This window comes from Branchiostoma belcheri, unplaced genomic scaffold (assembly GCF_001625305.1).
Source record: "Branchiostoma belcheri isolate BF01 breed outbred unplaced genomic scaffold, Haploidv18h27 scaffold28, whole genome shotgun sequence".
NCBI classification, from domain to species: Eukaryota; Metazoa; Chordata; class Leptocardii; order Amphioxiformes; family Branchiostomatidae; genus Branchiostoma; species Branchiostoma belcheri.
The window spans coordinates 2,802,758-2,824,075 of record NW_017803887.1 but is presented as its reverse complement, the minus strand read 5'-3'; the positions used below and the strand labels follow the sequence as shown (position 1 = coordinate 2,824,075).

At 37.8% G+C, this 21,318-nt stretch overlaps 1 protein-coding gene across 10 annotated transcripts in view; it reads right to left on the bottom strand.

Annotated features, from left to right (window-relative positions):
- Window positions 1–21,285, bottom strand: part of LOC109472595 (TOM1-like protein 2) — a 28,448-nt gene extending 7,163 nt beyond the window's left edge. For 6 of the 10 annotated variants that reach the window (XM_019772384.1, XM_019772381.1, XM_019772386.1 and 3 more), the window contains exons 1-13: window positions 21,194–21,285; window positions 17,795–17,879; window positions 13,935–14,013; window positions 11,072–11,294; window positions 10,483–10,541; window positions 9,870–9,914; window positions 8,091–8,351; window positions 7,354–7,432; window positions 6,667–6,878; window positions 5,422–5,550; window positions 3,610–3,675; window positions 2,294–2,414; window positions 1,490–1,628 (exon numbers count right to left, since the gene is read on the bottom strand). In XM_019772384.1, the coding sequence (XP_019627943.1) occupies window positions 1,490–1,628; window positions 2,294–2,414; window positions 3,610–3,675; window positions 5,422–5,550; window positions 6,667–6,878; window positions 7,354–7,432; window positions 8,091–8,351; window positions 9,870–9,914; window positions 10,483–10,541; window positions 11,072–11,294; window positions 13,935–14,013; window positions 17,795–17,879; window positions 21,194–21,245 (1,550 nt within the window). In that variant the 5' untranslated portion in view covers window positions 21,246–21,285. The remainder of the gene's footprint in view (window positions 1–1,489; window positions 1,629–2,293; window positions 2,415–3,609; window positions 3,676–5,421; window positions 5,551–6,666; window positions 6,879–7,353; window positions 7,433–8,090; window positions 8,352–9,869; window positions 9,915–10,482; window positions 10,542–11,071; window positions 11,295–13,934; window positions 14,014–17,794; window positions 17,880–21,193) is intronic. The other 4 variants (XM_019772387.1, XM_019772389.1, XM_019772383.1 and 1 more) reach the window with 4 other exon arrangements.
- Window positions 21,286–21,318: the final 33 nt, after the last annotated feature.

Genomic DNA, 21,318 nt, shown 5'->3' with positions numbered 1-21,318 from the left:
TCCCGGTTCATCACTGGTGTAGACTTCCTTATCCAGACTGCTTCTTTAATCCAACGGATTCTTCTGTTGTCCTCCCTATCTATGACCCTGGCACCCTCCCAGTCTATCACACAATTGTTTCTGGCAACATGGTCTGTGACTGCCGATTTCTTCTCTTCTTTTTGTGCTTGTTGTTTCTGGGAGCGTGTATATCTTACGGTTTCGCTGTTGTCTGCCTCTTTTCTGTGTTCTTCCAGTCTTTTGCCAAAGGTCCTGCCAGTTTCTCCAATATACACTTGATCACAGCTTTTGCATGGTATTTTATATACGCAGTTCTGTTTTCACGTGGTCCCCATCTTCCTTGGGGTGGACAAGCAGGTTCCTCAATGTTGTTTTTGGTTTCACTGCTGTGGATACCTGGTGTTTCCTGAATACCCTTTCTAGTGGTTCGGTTACTCCTTTCACATATGGGATAATCACCATGGCCCTAGTTTTCTCCCCCTCTTTCCTGTTCTTCTCTGTCTGCTTCACACACAATTGTGTGATAGACTGGGAGGGTGCCAGGGTCATAGATAGGGAGGACAACAGAAGAATCCGTTGGATTAAAGAAGCAGTCTGGATAAGGAAGTCTACACCAGTGATGAACCGGGACGAGGGGGGATACAAGCTCAGCCACGTTTGGGATTGCATTCTCGCCGCAAAAGCGCCACCTACTTTGGCGTTAAATAGCGGCGAGTTGCAGAACTCCAGTCAGAAGCTCTGAGGAAGGTGTCTGATAGACATCGAAACGTAAGCAGGTGAGAACCTTACTGGTTGTGTTAGAAGAAAATCCTATACCCTAAGTATCTTCCAACCTGATGAAATTATTTACGGGAATAATTATTGTAGCCTGATTATCAAACCACTAAAATCATCAGTCATGTTAACCATTACGTACACATAACAATCTGGAATGGGACATATTTTCATACACATGTACATGCTACCACTGTTGGGAGACAATTGTAGCCTGACTATCAAACAACTGAAACCAGCCATGTTAACAATTATTAGCACAATCATAAACAAATGCACTTAGCAATCAAATTTGTGCATTATATTACCTAGCTACATTGTGTACATGGACTAATACGTTTAAGACTCATGATCATATAGTACATGTATGCAGTCTGGTTATGTAGCAATTTGATTCATTTTATTTTGAACAATGTGCACAAACTATTGATGGCTATAGGAAAAAAAGTAGATGGGACAATGACATGTAAATGTAGGACTGGTGTACATGTATGTGTATTTTTTTCTGCAATGTTACAACCTATATATGAAGTATAAAAGAATAATGACAATGGTTTCTGAACAGTTTTTAGTATGTGTGGTGCAGTGCAGATATGCAGAAAAAAGTATTTTGAGCCTTGCAATGTATAATTATATTGTCCACAATCAATATACATGAACAGCTATTGTAATAAAATTATAATTTTGATCTTTTGTGAAATGAAAGAACACCCACCCTCTCCTGGACTCCTCCATGGACTTCCCTCTTGTCTGTGCGAACATGTCAAACTCATCGTCATCCTTGCCGGCCGTGTTCTGTGCTGTGACGGTGGGCGTGGCATTCAGGGTGCTGCTGATGCTGGAACTGGTCAGACCTGTGGACACAATGGAAAATCAAACCATATTTGAGAACCAATAACAAGCAAGATCACACCAGAATATGGGAAATATCTTTGTGTGTGCTACTGTACTGTTGGCTATTCTAGCCTCTAGCCTGTGTTACACAAGCTCTCGGCCGGAGGTTAATGACCTACAACCCCATGTGTCTTTCATTGGGGGGGCGGCAACTTCGGGGCAGCCAGCCGCCAGGAGCACCATTAGTCAGGCTATTCTAGCCCCCCATCAGTATTATACACCTTCATTAAGATTTATCATATATTCACATATAAAGCATTGTAAGCACACACGCACGCATGCATGCGTACACACAGACATACACACACAGAAACACACAAATACACAAAAAGACAGAAACACACACACACACATACATGTGTACACACACATACAGAAACACACACACATATATACACACACACACACACACACAAACAGAATCACACACACACACATCCACACATAAATACACACACACACGCAAACATACACTGATATTTCTACACAAAGATCAACTGGGCATACATGTACATGTTGCATGCAACCAATTACCTCAGTAAGCCAAACACATATAGTTGGCAAAATCTTCTAGATTACAACATCAATTGTTACCACACATATCTAGTCATAACTACAGACGTACTGAGGCCTGCTAGCTGCTGCTGTAACCCTGCTGCTGTAGGCTGGAGAGGGGGAGGTCCTCCAGGACTCACGTCAGGACCCAGGTCTATAAGGGTGTCTGTCTGTGGCTCTGCACTCTGAGACTACAGCACACAACAACACAAAACATACTATCATGAATTCAAGGTTCATCTGTGTTGGTACTATGTACTTACATATGTTAAAAGTTAGAACAGCTAGATCCGTCTACTAAGGAAGACCAGAGTGACTGGTCGAAAGCTCTACGTGAGAGAACTTCTTTGTGCTGGATCTTTAAGTTTTAAGTTTAAACAAGACAAAATATGATCACAAAATATTTTTAATTCATGATGATCATCCAAATGTCTTCTTTGGTACGATGAGGATGACCACTACCACAGAGTGAGATTTGTTAAATAGATTATAGAGGAGTGTACATGAGAAAGAATAAGTCATGGTGAGTGTGGAAGAAAAGGCAAGAAATAACTTTACACATCAACAGAATTCATATCAAGACAGTTTTAGATATCAAACACCTGTGGGTTTAATATCATGTCTGTTCAAAACAAAGTGTGTTAAAGTTTTCACAGTTTATATTTAATAAGAATGACAAGGCAGTCATAATATCACAACAGTGATACTGCCATTAATAATAGATACAGAAGTTTGGAATCCTCATGAAAGATAGAAAATCAGAGGATCCAGCAGTCCAAATACTAGTAGTCCTCTCTGTAGGAAAGAAGATTGCTCCCTCTAGCAGAAACAGATAGAAGTACATTTTGTACACCATAGACCACACCATCTAGAACTGTGCACTCTCAGAAAGGCGACTGTAACAGTCGACTATAGATTCTGGCTATGTCCAGTAGCTGAATATGATACATCTTAGAGAGTTTGATAGTTGTTAAAGGCATCCAATGCAATTTCAGGGCAGCAAAACTGGAAATATTCTGAATAAGGCAATTTTGTGATATTGACACATACTGCTTCACATTAGCACATTTCAATCAGAATCAGTATTTCCTACATTGGGCATTTAAAACTGCAGAAACAAGTCCCAAGATGAGTCCTTTATTTTCTGGGTGGTATCCTAAAAATCGGCCTATAGGGCCCTTCCGGTAACCATTTTCCGTCAGAATTTTGGGAATTTTTGCTCCGTGAGGGTCGACAATATACATTGGGACAGTGTTGTTTCAACTCAATAAATGACTAGAATATTGACTTTTCAAAATCGGATTTCCAAGCCCTAAAAACTGCAATTTGGATGCCTTTAATGATACGTAGATTTGCGAGCACACTTGTAAGACCACCTCCCTTTACCTCAGTGTAGGTGGGTGGTGGGTTGAGGCTGTCTAGGGTCCCCATCAGAGGGGTGGTGTTTGGGTCCTTTAGAGTTCACCAAGAGAATCACATGCAAGGGGTGAGAAACACAATCACTATTAGTGTGCAGCTCTAGGTGCAGACTATAGCCAAGCATGCAGCTACATAGATGCATACACAGATGGGGTGACTACAAGAATCTACAAATACTACAATCAGGTGCATTTACTAGGAGTTATCACATACTACTGATGCATCTAATGCGGCAAAGAAAATATTAACCATTACAGATACAGTGTGGACATGATTCAAGTACACACAGGTGCCCAGTGACCAAAAGATACTTCAACTACTAGATGCAACTAAGAGTAAAGGTGCAACAGTTCTACATTTTACAAAATTGTACAGGCACTACATTACAGGAAGCATGATTGGCACAGAAGCATCTACATTGTACATGTATATGTCTATAGTATGTTAAATTGTACTTTTCCAGACAGAGCATTTCACTTTATAGCCAAATAACATGTGTGACATGCATTTTCCTGATGGGGTGATGGTGAACATACAATGTCATGTACATGACTTGTATAGCAAAAAAATTCATCTGCAATCCTGGCCATCAAGCCACCTTAAAAGACACTGCTACCAGAATGATTGTGAATATCATGTCTGTGTATATTGTTGGATGTTTAGTATACAAAGTCATGTCACTTTAGACTTTGTGTCAGCACATGTGTGACAAGAAATGTATTATATACTATATATCCAACATAAGGTGTACATCCAGGTACAGATTACAGAAGACAGGCCTTTATACATTGTATAATGTATTTTGTATTATGTGTATCTGAAATGAAAAGTATCTAGTAGAACGAATGTCTAATGTACAGTAATGTAAAGTAACATTAATATGCCATGTATCTCAACTGATGATCAACAGCTATGTACATGTAGCATCGCTGGAAAAAAAGGGAAGTTAGAAACAAATCTTTGATAATTCAAACTTGTGATCTGTTCACTCTTCATATACATGTCAACAATTTCATTTAACATCATACTTACTACATGTATATACAATGTATGCTTTAAGTACTGTAACTGTTCTCTAATAAAAGGTTTAAGCATAAACCAAATGTACTGTTTTCATTTGTTAGTGCTACACTAATACACAGCAAACTTTTAAGTTCAACTTGTTAGTAATAAAAGAAAGGGTGAACAGGAGGGGAAGGGTGTTTTCTGTCATGAATCTGGATCCATTTGGCTTTACTACTGATTTTGAGAGTAACTAAGAGTCTAGGAGAACAGGCAGTGGTCGAAATACTTTTTTTCAGTGCTCTGCAATATTGCAGAAGAGTAAAAATTTTGTTCTGCAATTTGGAAATACTTTCTGCAAATACACAAGCCTTCTTACTACAATCTCGCAGGTTTATAAGCATGATGTATTGATTGATATGCAAATTAGTGAAGACAAATTTGTGGAAGTCCAAAAGGAAACAAAAGATAAAAAAGTCAAGACAAGGTTGATGCAAATTAGTGAAGAAGCTCCTGTTGTTTCAGAACAGGAGCTTAAGTGTTGTCTGTCCTTGGGGCCAAAAGCGTCAAATCCCAAGTGCCAATTTTTCCTGCTGCAAAATTGCAGATTGTATAAATTTTTCTTCTGCAATCTTGAAAATCTATCTGCAGATTGCAGACTGCAGACAGGTATTTCGAACACTGACAGGGAACTGTCTAATACTAGTATGATGAGCAGGAAGATTCCAAAGTGTTCCATCAGGGGTGTCAAGTCTCACGCAGGTGTGTTACTGTTACCTGAGTGTGTGCAGGTGGGAATGGGATGTTGAGGGGCACGTCCTGACGTGCAGGTGCTACAGGTGCTACAGCTGCAGCTGGAACTGGATAGCTGGCCGTGCTTGCCACCGGAGGGGGTGTTGGGGATTGCTTTTGATATAAGTTAGACCATGATTATGACAAACACTTGAGTGTGCCATTTAGAATACATTAGGATTTCATTGTTTGCAACAGTGTTGTGCATATATCTACGGGACTGAAAGGCTTGGTAGCAACTGTGGTGTGATGTAGATCAACCATTAGAAATGTGAAAACACAAAACATGATTGTGGAAGGATTGCTTATGATACAAGTTAAAACTGTTGCCAAATACCTGTGGCATTTAAAATACTTTAAGGATTTCAATGTTTACAGTGTTGAGCATACAATCATGTACCTATTGGAGCGCTAGCGCAGGGCATGGTAATAACTGTGGTGTGATGATGCAAGTCAACCATTAGAAAAGTAAAAACACAAAACACGTGGAAGGATTGCTTTTGATACAAGTTAAACCAGGATTATGAAAAACATGAGGTGTGTGTACAGTACACGTATTAGCTGCCAAACACCTGTGCATTTAGAAAACATTTATTTGTTTTCAGTGTTGAGCATATCTACATGTATGGGAGCATAGGGCTTGGTAATAACTGTGGTGTGATGCAGATCAACCATTAGAGATGTATAGATTGCTATTGATACAAGTTGTATTGTACAAGTTGTATGTATTAGCTGACAAACACCTGTGCAATTTAAAATACTATATTAGGATTTCAATGTTTACAGTGTTGACCATATCTGTGTAAATGTAGGGCTTGGTAGCAACTGTGATGTGATGATGCAGATCAACGATTTAGATAATGTGAAAACACAAAACAAATATTATCCTATGTACTCTGCCTTTGCTAGCCCTATTCACTATGTTTGTACTGCTGCACATGTACACGTATGTCACTCACAATTTTTGACTTTTGAAATACCCTTTTGACAACACATAACCTTCCTACAGTGTTATATGGGGAGTCAAAATAATAGCACATCAAAGTATATTATTGCTTAACATTTTGACCTGGTTTATTATTATTGTTTTTGTGGTACTAAAATGTGTCTGTTATAATTTGCCATCATTTTTGTTCATTTATTTGAGAAAACTCAAATAATTAAAGAAAGATTTTCTATAAAAAAACAAAAATAATTTGACCTGGGAACCAGTTTTTACAATGTACTTACTTCTCTGTAACTTGGAGGAGGAGGGAAGCTTCCCATTGGTGCAGCGTTGACGGGCGGGGCCCCCCCGGTTACGGTTGTCGGACCCCCAGCGGTGGCGGCCACGGCGGGGGTCGCGGTGGAGGGCTGGCCCGTCTTGCCGGTACGATATCGCTCAAAGCGCTCAAACCGCAGGAACACGTTATTCAGGTCATCATTGATTCTAAGTAACTCTCCTGGAGGAAAGAAAAATACAAAATTAATACTTATAATATATCGTTTTGTTTTGTATTGTTTTTATGTCTCACTGGGTCAGTCTACTGATTAAGAAGAAGACCAGAGTGACTGGTCAAAAGCTCTACAATGTAGGTGAGAACGTTTCCTATTTTGGGGTTAAAACAAAAGTTTTACCTTTAAACATGATTGTAACTACAAACACAGATGAACTTTCATGATAAAGACTTGCCTTTACAACTTTTTTTCAGACTTAAAGCTATCAGTTGCTAACAGTACAAAAGTCAGAAGGTTTATGAAAATAATGTATTACAATGTATATGAGGATGTATATATCGCCTATCTTGTCGGTTGTAATTTGTACGCAAACTCTTTGCAATTCAGGGAGTTTTATCTCTGCTGTAACTTGTGTTAAGGTTTGCTTTTTGGTGTCACGAATAATTAAATTATTTTTAATAGTGCCAAACATGTACTTACCAGTAACTTCCTCATTGGCCACCTTGTCGATAAGCTCCACTATTCTCTGCTGCATGGCATGACAGGTCCTGTTCAACTCCTGGAAAAGTACAGGGTTTAATATTTACTCAGGATACTATTGAACATTTCAATTTCTGGGAACCGTGAGAAGAACGTCTATGCCATTGGTACATGATGTAGTAATCATGCAACAGTGCTCCAATGTAGAAAAATGTTGTTTACATTTATACTGTAATTCATGTTTTTTACGGTACTCTTTTGAATGTGTTTACTTACCATAAGTTATCATTACCATTAACAAATAATTCCCCTTCTTTTTCTGCACCTGCCACCACCTTGGAAATATAGTTCTATGAATACCTATATTTGTTTAGATAGACGGTTTGTATTTCTTTAGTACTTTGAATTGTTTTTGTTTATTTTTTTGCTGTTATTGCTTTGTTTTAAATTTGGTTCATGTAGTAATGATATTAAATTCATCTGTTAATTTTGTAGTATTGGGGAGAGCCTTTAGGTTTTCGGCCCTCCCATGCATGTCTATTTATTTTTCAACTGTTACATTTTGTTTTATTTGTAAATGCAAATTAAAACAATAAAGAAATGAATAAACAATAAACCTCCATTTTTGAGTTTTGAGTGAATTACAGTATGCTACAGTTGTACTTCTTAATTCTTCTTCCTTTCCTTGTGAAAGAAGAAAATATTTCAATATGTTGAGGGAAAATTATCCTGCTCACATGAAGCAGCTCCAGATCAGCAGGGTCCTCCTGTCCTGGTGTCATCTCAGTCAGCATCTCTGACATGACCTTGGTGTTGCCCTCCACCACGTCTAGCTCGCTGCGCAGCTTGCCCAGCTGCTCCGGGGTGGGGTTGATGGGACCCTGCAGGGCGCCGATCGCCCCCGGGGACCCAGGGGGGTTCTGTTGTCCCCCCTGCTGGGGGGGCTGCTGCTGAGCCTGGGGGGCAGGACGCTGGGCTGGGGCAGCTGTAACACTGGCCTGGTGGTGAGAAGAACAGGTTTGTATCTGTATAGCCTGTACAAGGCCTAGGTAAAAAAATGTTGTGTTTCCTGTTTTCAGACTGAACCTAGAAAAAACTGCCGACCCTAGAAAAAACTGCCAACCCTAGAAAAAACAGCCAACCCTAGAAAAAACTGCCGACCCTAGAAAAAACTGCCGACCCTAGAAAAAACTGCCGACCCTAGAAAAAACTGCTGACCCTAGCCTTTTTTTGGTGAATACCTGCAGGGGACATGCATTTTTGATATGTATATTATGATCTAACACCTGAGTGATGAAATGTTATACTATCAGTTTTCCAACATTGACATACACATTTGTACATGAAGAAATGTTTGTTTAGAAGTTCTACTTTGTTAAACTGTATTGTATAAGTTGGATCACCAGAGATTGTCAAAGTCTAAAGAAAAGATAATCCCTTCCTACCGACCCTATTTTTTTCAGGACTAAAACAGGAAACACAACATTTTTTTTCCTAGGCCTAACCCCACTTTGGCATAACACACCAACTTTGCAGGCATGTGGCATGGCGGAAGTTGGCTACATGTACATTACACCGAACGACTTATCACACCTCACCTTTGAACATATTTGTTACTGTAACAGTTGAGCATATTTGTTACATTTCATGCATGGATTCCTTGGCTGTGCATGCATGCCACCTAGAGGAACAAAAACGAACTACAGACACTTGATTGATCTAGAATGTTGTGATTTAGGATAAGCTATATAAGCGAGTAAGAGCAGCAGTTGCTAGAGAACAATTAAGAACAAAGCACCATAAAGCATTCACTTCTATAGGAACAAGTGTAAGTGAAGTGCAATAGAAGAAAAGAAGCAAGAGCCTCAAGAATTGCAGAATAAGTCAAAACAAAAGAGACTTTTTGCACCTTCCTGATCACCATATTGGACTATTTGTAACAGGGCCTCCTTCAAAATGTCCACACTAATGTTTTATGCCCAAATAGTGCTGCATACCGGTTCACTGGGCTTGGATCCGGACTTATAAGAATGTTTAGGTTCAAGTCCAAAAAAACCTAAAAGTCAAGAACCGAGTCCGGACTTATTACCATAAAAGACGATATGATTTCACATACCCCTTTTCTTTCCAAACCACCTAAAACCTTGCGTAGATTGCAAAATCTGCAAAATGAAGAAAACATTACCATCGGGCATCGTCAAGTACCGGCCTCCATGTTATGTGGCCAAAGTTTCACCCAGACAACATTGCAAGGTTGCCAACATGCAATTTTGTATATGCCATGGGTTTAGGTCCGGACTTACAAGTCTGGAACTGAACCTAAACCTCTGGACTTGAATCCAGACCAGAACCTAAATGTGGGTTTAGGTATGCAGCACTATATGCCCAAATTGACATTTTTGTCCACCAAAGGAAGCACTTGATACCTGCACCACAGTGCATGAAGGGCTAATATAATACAGTTGTTTGTTTTTTTGTCTTGCTTCAAACCTTCAGGATTTGAGAGGAAAACTTACAGGCCTAGTCCTAGCTATGGCAGGGTCCAGGTCTGGAGGTACACTCTAGAGAAGGTAAATCAGATCAAATCAATCAGAGTTAAAGCATAAGGCCAAACCAATTTCATTTGTTGGTTCTCAGATTTTTTCAGATAAAATGTGAAGCGACAGGTCAAGAAAAATAAAAAAAATTAAAAAAGGCCTAGGCATCCTATGATATCCCCAAATGCTATGATAGGAGCCATGAAGTCAACATACCAGGCTGGTTTGTAATTCAAACAATGAATTTCAAACTTTTAATCAAACCACTGCATTGAAATATGGAGAAACTGTAACAACTCTGAAGAGAAGGGACTTCCTTCAACTGTTGGGGCTAAAATATAAGCATTTTGTAGTTGATTTAGACCCTGAATTTTTTTTGCAAATGAGAAAAAAACGAAGCAGCGAATCCGAGAACCAACAAATTAAATTGGAGTGGCCTAAGAGTGACTTGATGCAAGAGAGAAAGGTTGCAGTAGTGTCAGGAGTAGTTAAAATTAATCATAATACAGTGATTGGGCAAACAAGCTTGACTGAAATTTTATTATTGGAAAAAAAATGGAAAGACAGATGCTGTTGTATACGTAATTCTTACCCTCTCTGGTGTGTGAATTGGTGCCAGGTTGTCCAAGTCTGTCATGGGAAACTCCACCCCTGAAGAAAATGGAATCAAAAGAGTATAAAATATTGATACTGTTGCTTTGCTATATATCACTACCAAAAATGTTTTTTCTTATTTTTCTTATTTTCGTATGTTGTCGAGAAATATTTTCTTGCCAGGGGGATTTTCAAGGAGATTCAAGAAACATTCTTCAAAGATTTTGTATGTAGATTCTTACACAAAGAATTTTATTCTTCTTTTTTCTTAAGAAAAGAAAATATTTCTACTATCATGCTCACCAACAATAATCTTAAGAATCTTTAGAATTTTAAGAAAGTTTACAGTATTTTTTTCTGCTACAAGAAATCTTTTCTTGTGTACAGAATGGTTTTCTTGCTTCAAGAACAGTTTAGCTCTTAGTTCAAGAAATATTTCCTTGTGGACAGAATCATTTTCTTGCTACAGCAAGAAAACATTCTTGCTACGGGGATTCTTTAATTTCTTGCACAAAGAATAATTTTCTTGCTACAAGATACCATTTCTTTGTACAAGGAAGACAAGAAAAAAGCATGTAGCTGCGGACCTTTAGACCTGAGCTCTTCGTGCACCTGCACCACCCCCTGTAGGTCAGGGTAGTTTCTGAAGGCGTCTGACATGGTCTGGATCAGGCTGAGCACACGCTCCTGTAGGGTGGTGGAGGGGTTGTTCTTAGGCTGGATAATCTTCACCATCTCGTTCACAAAGTCCTTGTTGGCCACCAGGACGTGGAACCTGTGTCCACAGTTCTTCACGCACGTCTCCAGAACCTGTGTGGAACGGCCACATAAAGAATTTGTCATTACCGTAATTCAAATGAGATTGAAGACGAGAGTCATCTTATTGTGGACAGTAATCTATATCTTTCTCACATATGCATTATTAGTAATAATGCATATGTGAGAAAGATTAATATTCTCTTCAATTGTATACAAGATTACTTCCAAAGTTTATTTTTAGATAGAAAGGAAAAATTCACTTTCCTCATGAAACTTGATAATCCTCGTACTATAAACTCCATCTGTTCTTATATTTACAACTGTCTTAAGAAGCGAGAAGAAGCAGAACCTGTACATATGTAGTTTTACTATAGATATATTTTAGTCTACCATCACTATTTACCATGACCTGTACTTAGTCCGACATATTTGCCCATTTTTGGCATGGTGACCACTGTCAGAAGGCAACAAAATGTCTTGGTTTTTTTCCCCAAATCAGGCGAAAATCAATGCGCGCGCTGATGTCATCCATAAAAATCACTTGCTGCGGCCTATTGTAAGTATTCAGGCTGGCATGTTGTAACAATTATAACAGAAGGACAAGATGTGTTTTCTCTCAAATACACTAAGTCTAATACCAGCTATTTCAAATGGCATTCTTAATGTTTTGTGCTGTTTGTATACAACATTTTGAACTATGCATATGTACACAAATGCACGCAGCTGGAGCATGCATAATTTAGTATGTACGGTGAGATGAATTTAGCATGCATAATAGTCTGGAGCGTGGAGCATATATAATATACAATACTAGAGTTCCCCGATCTCATACCTTCGCCAAATGATGTTAATCTTTATGACTGACAAATTATAGATTAGATTATTTCCCCCTGATTTAAGAAATAGGAACCTGATTTTCATGAATTATATCATTTTATCATAATCTCAACCAAAAGACAGTCTTATATTAACAAACAATGCATTCTAGCATTTCCTAATAAATTATGCAAATGAGGTCCTGATTTGAATAAATTATGTTTAATGATGTTCACCTCAATTTAACTTTCAAATACCACAAGTATGAAATTCCAGGCAGTTATCATTACATAATTATAAATTTTCTCATTAATTATGCAAATTAAGTCATTATTAACATAATCAATATCTTCCTGTGTTTCTCTCGTTGTCAATTACCAATGTCACAAGCTTCAATTGTCCTATCATAGAATGCAGATGATTTATAGAATTTCCCCATGAATTATGCAAATTACATCCATATTTGAATAATTGTCACATAATTATATTAAGCATCACGTAAGCTACCTACATACCAAAAATCACGACGATCCGTCAACTGGTTCTTGAGTTATCCCCTCTTGAATATTTTCAAGAATATATCCCTGCAGTTCCAGAGCAAGCCGCTAGGGGGACCAAACTCACGTCACTTCTTCCCCAGCACAAGAGCTACCTACCATCCAAATTTCATCACCATAGCATGTCTAGATCATGAGATATCAAAACCGGAAGTTCAGCTGCAGTACCATAACAAGCCGCTAGGGGGTCCAAAATCTAATCATTTTGAGGTCTCATCAAGACCTACCCACCTACCAAGTATCAAGACAATGCATCAAGGCCTTCTCAAGTTATCGTGTTGACAGACAGACAGACAGACAGACAGACACACACACACACACATACACGAACGCCCCTGAAAACATAACCTTCTTGGCGAAGGTAATAACATATATTAGGTACAAATGGATTTGTCACAAATGAATTCGATCATGCAATACAATGTTGACTAATATGTATACAAATACATTTTTACAAAAGGCTTCCTTGGTGTTACTTTTGCACAATTCATTGAAAGGTATAATGGTTTTCAATAGGCCTGGAATTATTTGAAGTTAAAACTAGCTATGTAAGCATCACACCTATCACATTTCAACTATGTATTTGCACCTTATAAACAATTTCACAACATAAACCATTAGTTATCTACTAGGTCTTCAGATTAAGACATTTCACATTCTTGAAAGAAACACATCTATTGCTATTATGATATAGCAAAGAAAATATAGCGTTCGTAGCGATGGGAGAATGACAACGATGAGACGGAATTCATAACAAAAATATTCAAAGAAAATATAGCAGTTAGGCCACACCAATTTAATTTCTTGGTTAACGGATTCGCCCGCTTCATTTTTTTCTGGTTTGCAAAAAAAAAAAAATTCAGAATCAACTGCAAAATGCTCATATTTTGCCCTGAACAGTTGAAAACAGTCCTTTTCTTCCTACTTGTTACTGTAACAGTTATTCCATCTTTCAATGCAATAGTATCATTAAAAGTTCAAAATTCATTGTTTAAATTTTGAACCGGCCTGGTGTGTTGACTTTATGGCTCCTATCGTACCATTTTGGGCCATAATAGGATGCCTAGGCCTGTTTTAATTTATTTTTCACCCGCCCGCTCCATAATTTTTCTAGAAAAATCCGTTAACCAAAAAATTAAATTGGTGTGGCCTTATTTTTATTTTTTTTCGCCTGCCCGCTCCGTTATTTTTCTACAAAAATCCGTTGACCAAGAAATCAAATTGGTGTGGCCTTACCAAAGAAAAAAATGCACATGCAAGACAACATTCGGCAACATGGCAGAATGAACTGTGAAGTAAAGAAAGGAAGAAAACTAACCGTAAGAGTGAGCATCAACACCTTGTGGTTCCCCTTGGTCTGCAGTCGTCTTTTGATGGCCTTTATGGCATCTTTGGGCCTAAAAACCATACAATCACAATGTGCAATAATAAAAAAAAGCTGAATATGCAAGTTGAAGAAGCTGAGGAGAAAAAACTTACTAATAAGGTGAGTGCGATGACTTTGTGGTTGCAGCCATGTCTCTGGGCTTTGCTCAGAAACTGTCTCTTGATGGCCTTTACAGCATCCTGAGGCCTTTATTATAGGAAACACTCAAAATTACCAACATCAGAAATATGGTAATGTCTCAGGTAGTGCGGTGTATCTAAACCCACATTTAGGTTAAAGTCTGGATTCAAGTCCAGAGGTTTAGGTTCAGGTCCAGACTTACGAGTCCAGAACTGAGGCCTTTAGGAAACACTCAAAATTACCAACATCAGAAATATGGTAATGTGTCAGGTAGTGCTGTGTACCTAAACCCACATTTAGGTTAAGGTCCGGATTCAAGTCCAGATGTTTAGGTTCAGGTCCGGACATACGAGTCCAGAACTGAGGCCTTTAGGAAACACTCAAAATTACCAACATCAGATTCAGAAATATGGTAACGCGTCAGGTAGTGCTGTGTACCTAAACCCAGCTTTAGGTTCAGGTCTGGACTCAAGTCAAGAGGTTTAGGTTCAGTTCCGGGCTCGTAAGTCCGGACCTAAACCCATGGTGTATACAAAATTGCATGTTGGCAACCTTGCAATGTTGTCTGGGTGAAACTGAGGCCACATAAGATGGAGGCCAACACTTGACGATTCTCGATTGCAATGTTTTCTTCATTTTGAATGCACAGATTTTGTAATATATGGAAGATTTTAGGTGGTTTAGAAAGAAGAGGGTTATGTGACATGGTTTTTTTTGTTGTAATGAGTCCGAATCGGTTCTTGACTTTTAGGGTTTTTTTTGGACTTGAACCTAAACATTTTTACAAGTCCGGATCCAAGTCCAGTGAACCGGTACACATCACTAGTGTCAGGAAGGCATTTAACTGCAAAAGATCTGACAGGTACAGGAACAGTGTCTGTCAAAACTCCTGAACACTTTTGTAACTCTATTCTATTGTGTAATCGCACGACTACTGTTTGTTTCAGTCTGGTTATGTTTGTAAATATTTGTTGACACTTTGTATAATTGTGTGTTCCCTGAAACTGCGTAATTTAGCCTTTTTTATATTGTATTATTAGGCTGCAATGCTGTTTTAGTTTTGTACGAATTTGCAAATAAACCACTTATAATAACTGAAACATATTCCTTGAAAACTTTGTGTATTAAATGTATCGCATATGGTCTAAAGGGCAGGAGTTATATAGTTTTTTGCTTGCAAGGCTGGCATGATCTGTCTGAATCAACTGTCTGATCCTACATGGTGAAAAAGCCATTTCATTTTCATTATGGCTTCACCACTACCTTCTTTCCCTGCCATGTCGTAAAATGTGGTGAAGCCATCAGCTGCATTTGCTCCAAAGCAAATGTCAGCCTTTCTAGTTTTGTATTCTTTAGGAAAGTCATAAATGTTTATGACAGAGAAAGAACATCTGTTGCCTAAAAACCGTATAACATTAAAAAAATAATACTGAGTTATTGCGTCCTTAATAGTTTCAGTGGTAGAAATACTTTTTTTATTGTTCGGCAATATTGTTCGGCAATATTGCAGAATGTACTGGATCTTGGGGCGCGGACCAAAGGCTCAGGATACGTTGATGAATGTTAGACATCCAAGTATTACGATACGCCAAAAAGTATATTACTCAAGCAACTGGAGGATATGATTTTGGAAACGGTCAGTTGTTTCAGCTAGTATCCACTAGCTTTCATCTGTGACTGAGAGACCAGAGGAGAAATGTTGGTTTATAGGCATGAACTTTGTAAAAAAAAAAAAGGCTCAGGATTCCAGGCTAACACAAGCCTCCTTCAAAGGTCAGTACCTTAAATGCTTAGTGTGATGTCTGCTATTTTTTCCTGAAGTTAATCCATTTAGCTGATAGCAATACCTCTGCCATTTCATATTACCAATCCATACTACATATATATACCATTTTACAGTTCGATTATAGTGGAAAATTTTTGTCGACAAATGGCAGTTGGTAGCTCCAATATAATTATTCACCTCTGTAAACAACAGGGCGACCTTTTGAAGAAAATTAGTCTAGGCATATACATGTACAGCATTCGTTCTTAAAAAAAACTAGTTCTTTTGTTTATTCATGACATCGCAGATCTCAGTTATAATATGAGAACACAAGAAAATAATGTTCAACACAACAAGCATTAACATAAAAGACAACACATTAGTAATTTCATAATCACACTACAAGTGGTACAGCATTACATTCTTATATTATTTCATGATCACACTATATATCTGCTGGATAAAAAAAGTGAAAGAAAACAATTCAATAACAATATCATGAAGATAAGACCACATCAATTTAATTTATTGTTTCTCGGATTCACCTCTTAATTTTTTTTCTGATTTGCAAAAAAAAAAAAAAGATTCTGGTTCTGAATCAACTAAATAAATGCTCATATTTTGCACCCAATTGTTGAGGAAAGTCATTTTTCTTCCTAGTTTTCCCATCTATCAATGCAGTGGTTTGATTCAAAGTTCAAAATTCATTGTTTAAATTTTGACCCAGCCTTTTGTGGCTCTTATCGAAGCATTTTGGGGCTATAATAGGATGCCCAGACCTGTTTTTATATTTTCGCCCTGTTCCTTCACATTTTTTCTGAAAAAATCCGAGAACCAACAAATCAAATTGGCGTGGCCTAACCAAACAGAAAGACTATAAGGAGTATGTATTAATTTTAATGAATTAGGCATTTATATTGAGTAAGAAAATGATGAAGATATGAACCAAGAGATGAAATGAGCTATCTGTATACTAAGTATGTGTTCAGCAACTCAGTGTAAAATTATAATCATGTTAAAATGTATTACTATTAGGAGAAAAATTTGATCTGCTTAAATAAAATCAATGGTGCAGCCATGGGTAAGAATTGAAACATACTTGACAATACTAGTGGCAAGCTCATGCACAAGTGTTAACTAACCTGTGAAAATATGTATGTGACATACACATAATATGCTATATTCAACTTATATTGCTGTATACATTATATAGCATCTCAGAGCATATCAAACCTGACCTCAGTTAAGTTCAGAGGCTATATTTATCTGTATCATTGCATGAAGTAGTAAACTTCAAACAATTATATTCTGCTAGATCAAAACTGACAAAAGGAGTGTAGGTTCTTTGTTCCTGCCTTCATGTAGATGAACATCATACTTCAATCTATCAACAAAGCATTGAAATTAGTTAAATGCAAAAAGGTTTTCTTGAAATATGATCAGTACAGTGTATGCTAAAATAAGGCAACACCAATTTAATTTGCTGTTTCTCGGATTTGCTCTGTCCATTTTTTCTGATTTGCAAAAAAAAAAAATTCTAGGTTCTGAATCAACTGCAAAATGTTCAATAAAAGACATATTTTTGCCCCAAGAGTTGAAGAAAGTTGTTAAAGTTTTTAATGTAACAATGCAACTTCATTTTAGTAAAGTTCAAAATCTATTGTTTTAATTATAAACCAGCCTGGTATGTTGACTTCATGGCTCATATCGTAACATTTCCGGCTATCATGATGGGGTGCCTTGGCCTGTTTTTTTTTTTTTCATTTTGCCCTGTCGCTTAATTTCTTTTTCGAAAAAAATCTGAGAAAAAACAAATTAAATTGGTGTGGCCTAAGCATAGATAGTCAATGAACCCTGACACCCAGTTTTAAAGTCTGCTTGATGTACAGAATCTAGTTCTACCTACCCTTCATCAGTTTCATTGATGATGTCACATATTTCCATCATCAGGGCCCAGTTCTCCGAGCCCAAGGTTGCATCTGTGGCTTGTTCTGAAAACAGGAAAGATTTGATTTATTTGTCGGTGAAGGTTAGACATCCAGGTATAATGAAAAAAAAAACAGTTGCTCAAGCAACAAGATATGATTTTGGAAACTGTCAGACATTTCAGGTAACATCTACAAGTCTACAAGTACTACCTTTTGTCAGTGACACTCACTTGTCAGAAAAGCAGGTTTATAACGAATTATTTAATTGATATGAAGTTCGCACTTATAAACCTACTCTCCAGTGTCACTGACGAAAGGTAGTGGATGCTACCTGAGATGTTTGACCGTTCCCAAAATCATATCCAGTTGGTTTACTTTAAATTAGTAACTGTTATAGTTTATTTATTTATTATTTTTTTTATTACAACATGACAAAAAGGACAAGATGACGACACACTCAAGCTAAAGCTTATGTTCATGTCGCCATCTAACATTACAAAAGTACAAAACAGATACATTCATGCATTGTAACCTTATTAATTCTATTTTGTTATTATTTATCTATTTATTTCTGTTTTCTTTTAGAATCATATAAGAAACATAAATCGGAGTAGGTACGCCAGGCCAGGCCAAGTCAGGAGTTATTTTATTACACTGGGAGGTGAAACATGCTGTTTTCCAGGTACCAAATTACTTATAAAGTACATGTTGATTTTGTAGATAAATGGCTGTTGCATTGTTTAATATGTTGGTTAATGTTTCAACAAATTGAGAAGTGCACAGGTGATATTCCTGGATTCAGGAAAGGGGGATGTGCAACAAGAAAAAACTAAGCCCAGGCCTCGAAATTAACTTTTTTTACTATCGTCCCAGAATTGTCCCGAACATAGATTTCAATTGTCCCGAACTGAAGATGGACTGTCCCAGCCTGCTTTTCAGGAAAAAATTTATGACAACAATAAGAAAACAACAACAACTGAATTTGTACAACTTGAAGTCCACTTTATTAGTAAATGTTGGGAAATACATTATAATATCATGGGCACGGCACCATCTTTGAGGCCCCCCTCCCCGATATTTGGAATCCCTGATTGGTCAAATTTAAATGTTTCTCAGAGTATGTTGGATGGATTTCGTTCCTAAATGACGTGGATAGTCTCAGAATTTTCCAGTTGCCCCGAAATTGTCCCGAAATGTAATTTGAATTGTCCCGAGCTGAAAATTTAGTGTCATTTGACACTGGGACAATGTTAATTTCGAGCCCTGAAGCCTCATGGTTTAATAAATTAAATCACAAACAAAGTCCTTAAGCCTCACTAAAATAAGTTGTCCTTAAGATCAATTAAGGGCAATTACATGTATACCTCCCCCTTTCAGTGGAACTGGGCACAGCAGTAATATGCGATTATTGAAGGATATGTGTGTCAAACATGATAACATAAAATCAACAAGATAGCAAACTTGTAACAATCTTTTTCAGCACAAATGAAGCTACGTAAATAGATGTTTTCTTGAGTGTGAATTAGTTTTTTAGCATTTAGTTTTTAGGCCACACAATTTTATGGATGACATCTGCGTGCGCATAGATTTTCACTTGTTCTCAAAAAAAAAAAAAGATCACATCCTCCGAGTCTCTAGCCTGGTTCTAGGCCTGGGTAGTCTATGGAAGTTAGCAACAATACGAAGCCGGTGGTAACTCTGAAGGATGGCACCCAGGCTACCAAAGCTTCATGGCTCAAGAACTCAGTACATACGTACAGTGCAGATTCATTAATTCCGCAAAAGGCCAGCATGTGCCGGCTTGTCGTATACGTCGTTATGTACTGCCGCAAATTCACAAGAATACCAGCTTTGTATTCCTGTGGTTTAGTCGCATTTTTATTTTTTCCGCGCACTAGTTTGGGGGTCTTCAGAGGATGTCATCCATAAAACTAATTTGGTGTGGCCTTACTCAACACGCTTGGATGACAAAACATGGTCCTTGTATTTATTCCAGGTCACGGCTCTTTTGCCACATGTAACACAGTCGGCCATGACCTGGAATAACTCAATGTCAAAAAAGCATCCTGCTTAAATTCCTTAAATTCACAACACCTCATCAACTTTATCTGTAAGTGTTAAGATTACTGTCTTTTAGGTGGGCCAAGACTTCATATTAGAGAAACTTTATTTGCAAAATCATGCTCGAAGGCTAATTGCTTGTACAATCAAGTATAATACTCATTGCAATACAGTAACAGGAGACAGGTAACAATCTGTCTGGAAAATCTTCTACTTCTACTACTACACTAGCTATTATGGGGTTCGATTTCTTCTTTGAAGGCTGAGTGGATAATGAATAGTCCCACATTCTGCATAATTACTAGTAGTAGGTTTTGTAATCTTAGTAGAAACTTAGTCTTTTGGTGATCTTCTAAATGACGAAATGATGGAGAGATTGTTGTAACTGTCTGAAATAATCTGTTTCTTTCGGTCTCATAGTGAGGACACTGGCTAACAAAATGTATTTCAGCAAATTGGCACCACCTGTTAAGGTCATATGATACATATGATAACCCTATGGGTGGCAATAGAGAATGTTTTGTTTGTAGAACAATGACTATGTATTTAGCAATTACTTGCAATTTTGAAGCAAAAAGAGCTATAATTTAAGAACAAAGCATCAAGGAGAAGGAATTTTAACCCTACTTTAGGATTTGAAGAGCACACTCTTCTCTAGGATACGCCTTTTTAAGCTTTCCCGACGTACATGTAACGCCCAATTGAAACTGCACAAAAATTTCTGCCCCCCTCCCCCTTCACACCACAGGTTCGAATCCCACAAAATGATGCCCACTTTGTTTTGCGGTTATCACCAATTGTCACAATCGGGTGCCAAAATAAAATGACGATTTGAAAGTGACAGAAGGCTTAAAGATACCTGTTTTGTTAGAAAGAAAATTGACAACTTAAAAATTACATAATGTTATGATACGGAAGTTGCCAAATCATCGACACATACAGCGTAACATCAAATATAATCTGCGACAGAGAACCACGTCAATATGAGTTTAACATTTTACACGTACGGAATACCAACAGGAATATCATTCTGTGTATTTCACATACATATTAGTACATCTAGCTTAGACTATAAAAAGGAGGGCAAATTATCCTTGGAATAAAATTAGACAGTGTAGTCTGTTGATAGCTGACGATGTTTCGAACGCGGAAGCACAGTAACACTGCAAGGTGGCTAGACAAACTCTTCGATATAACCATCAATTTTTCTTATAGTTTACGATTTTCTACCCCGTTAGGCTTTCGGCATAGATAGATGAGATGATAAGGTACGACGTGGTAGAAAGAAAATGTTTCTGGCGGGGTGGAAGACGTACCTATCCGCTGCCCAACTTGGGTGCTGAACGGACTGCCTCCGAAGAACGACATCTTGGTCAGACGAGAGGGGATGGCTGTAAATATAGTCAATGACGTCATACCCTTTGCACCTTCGAGGAACCTC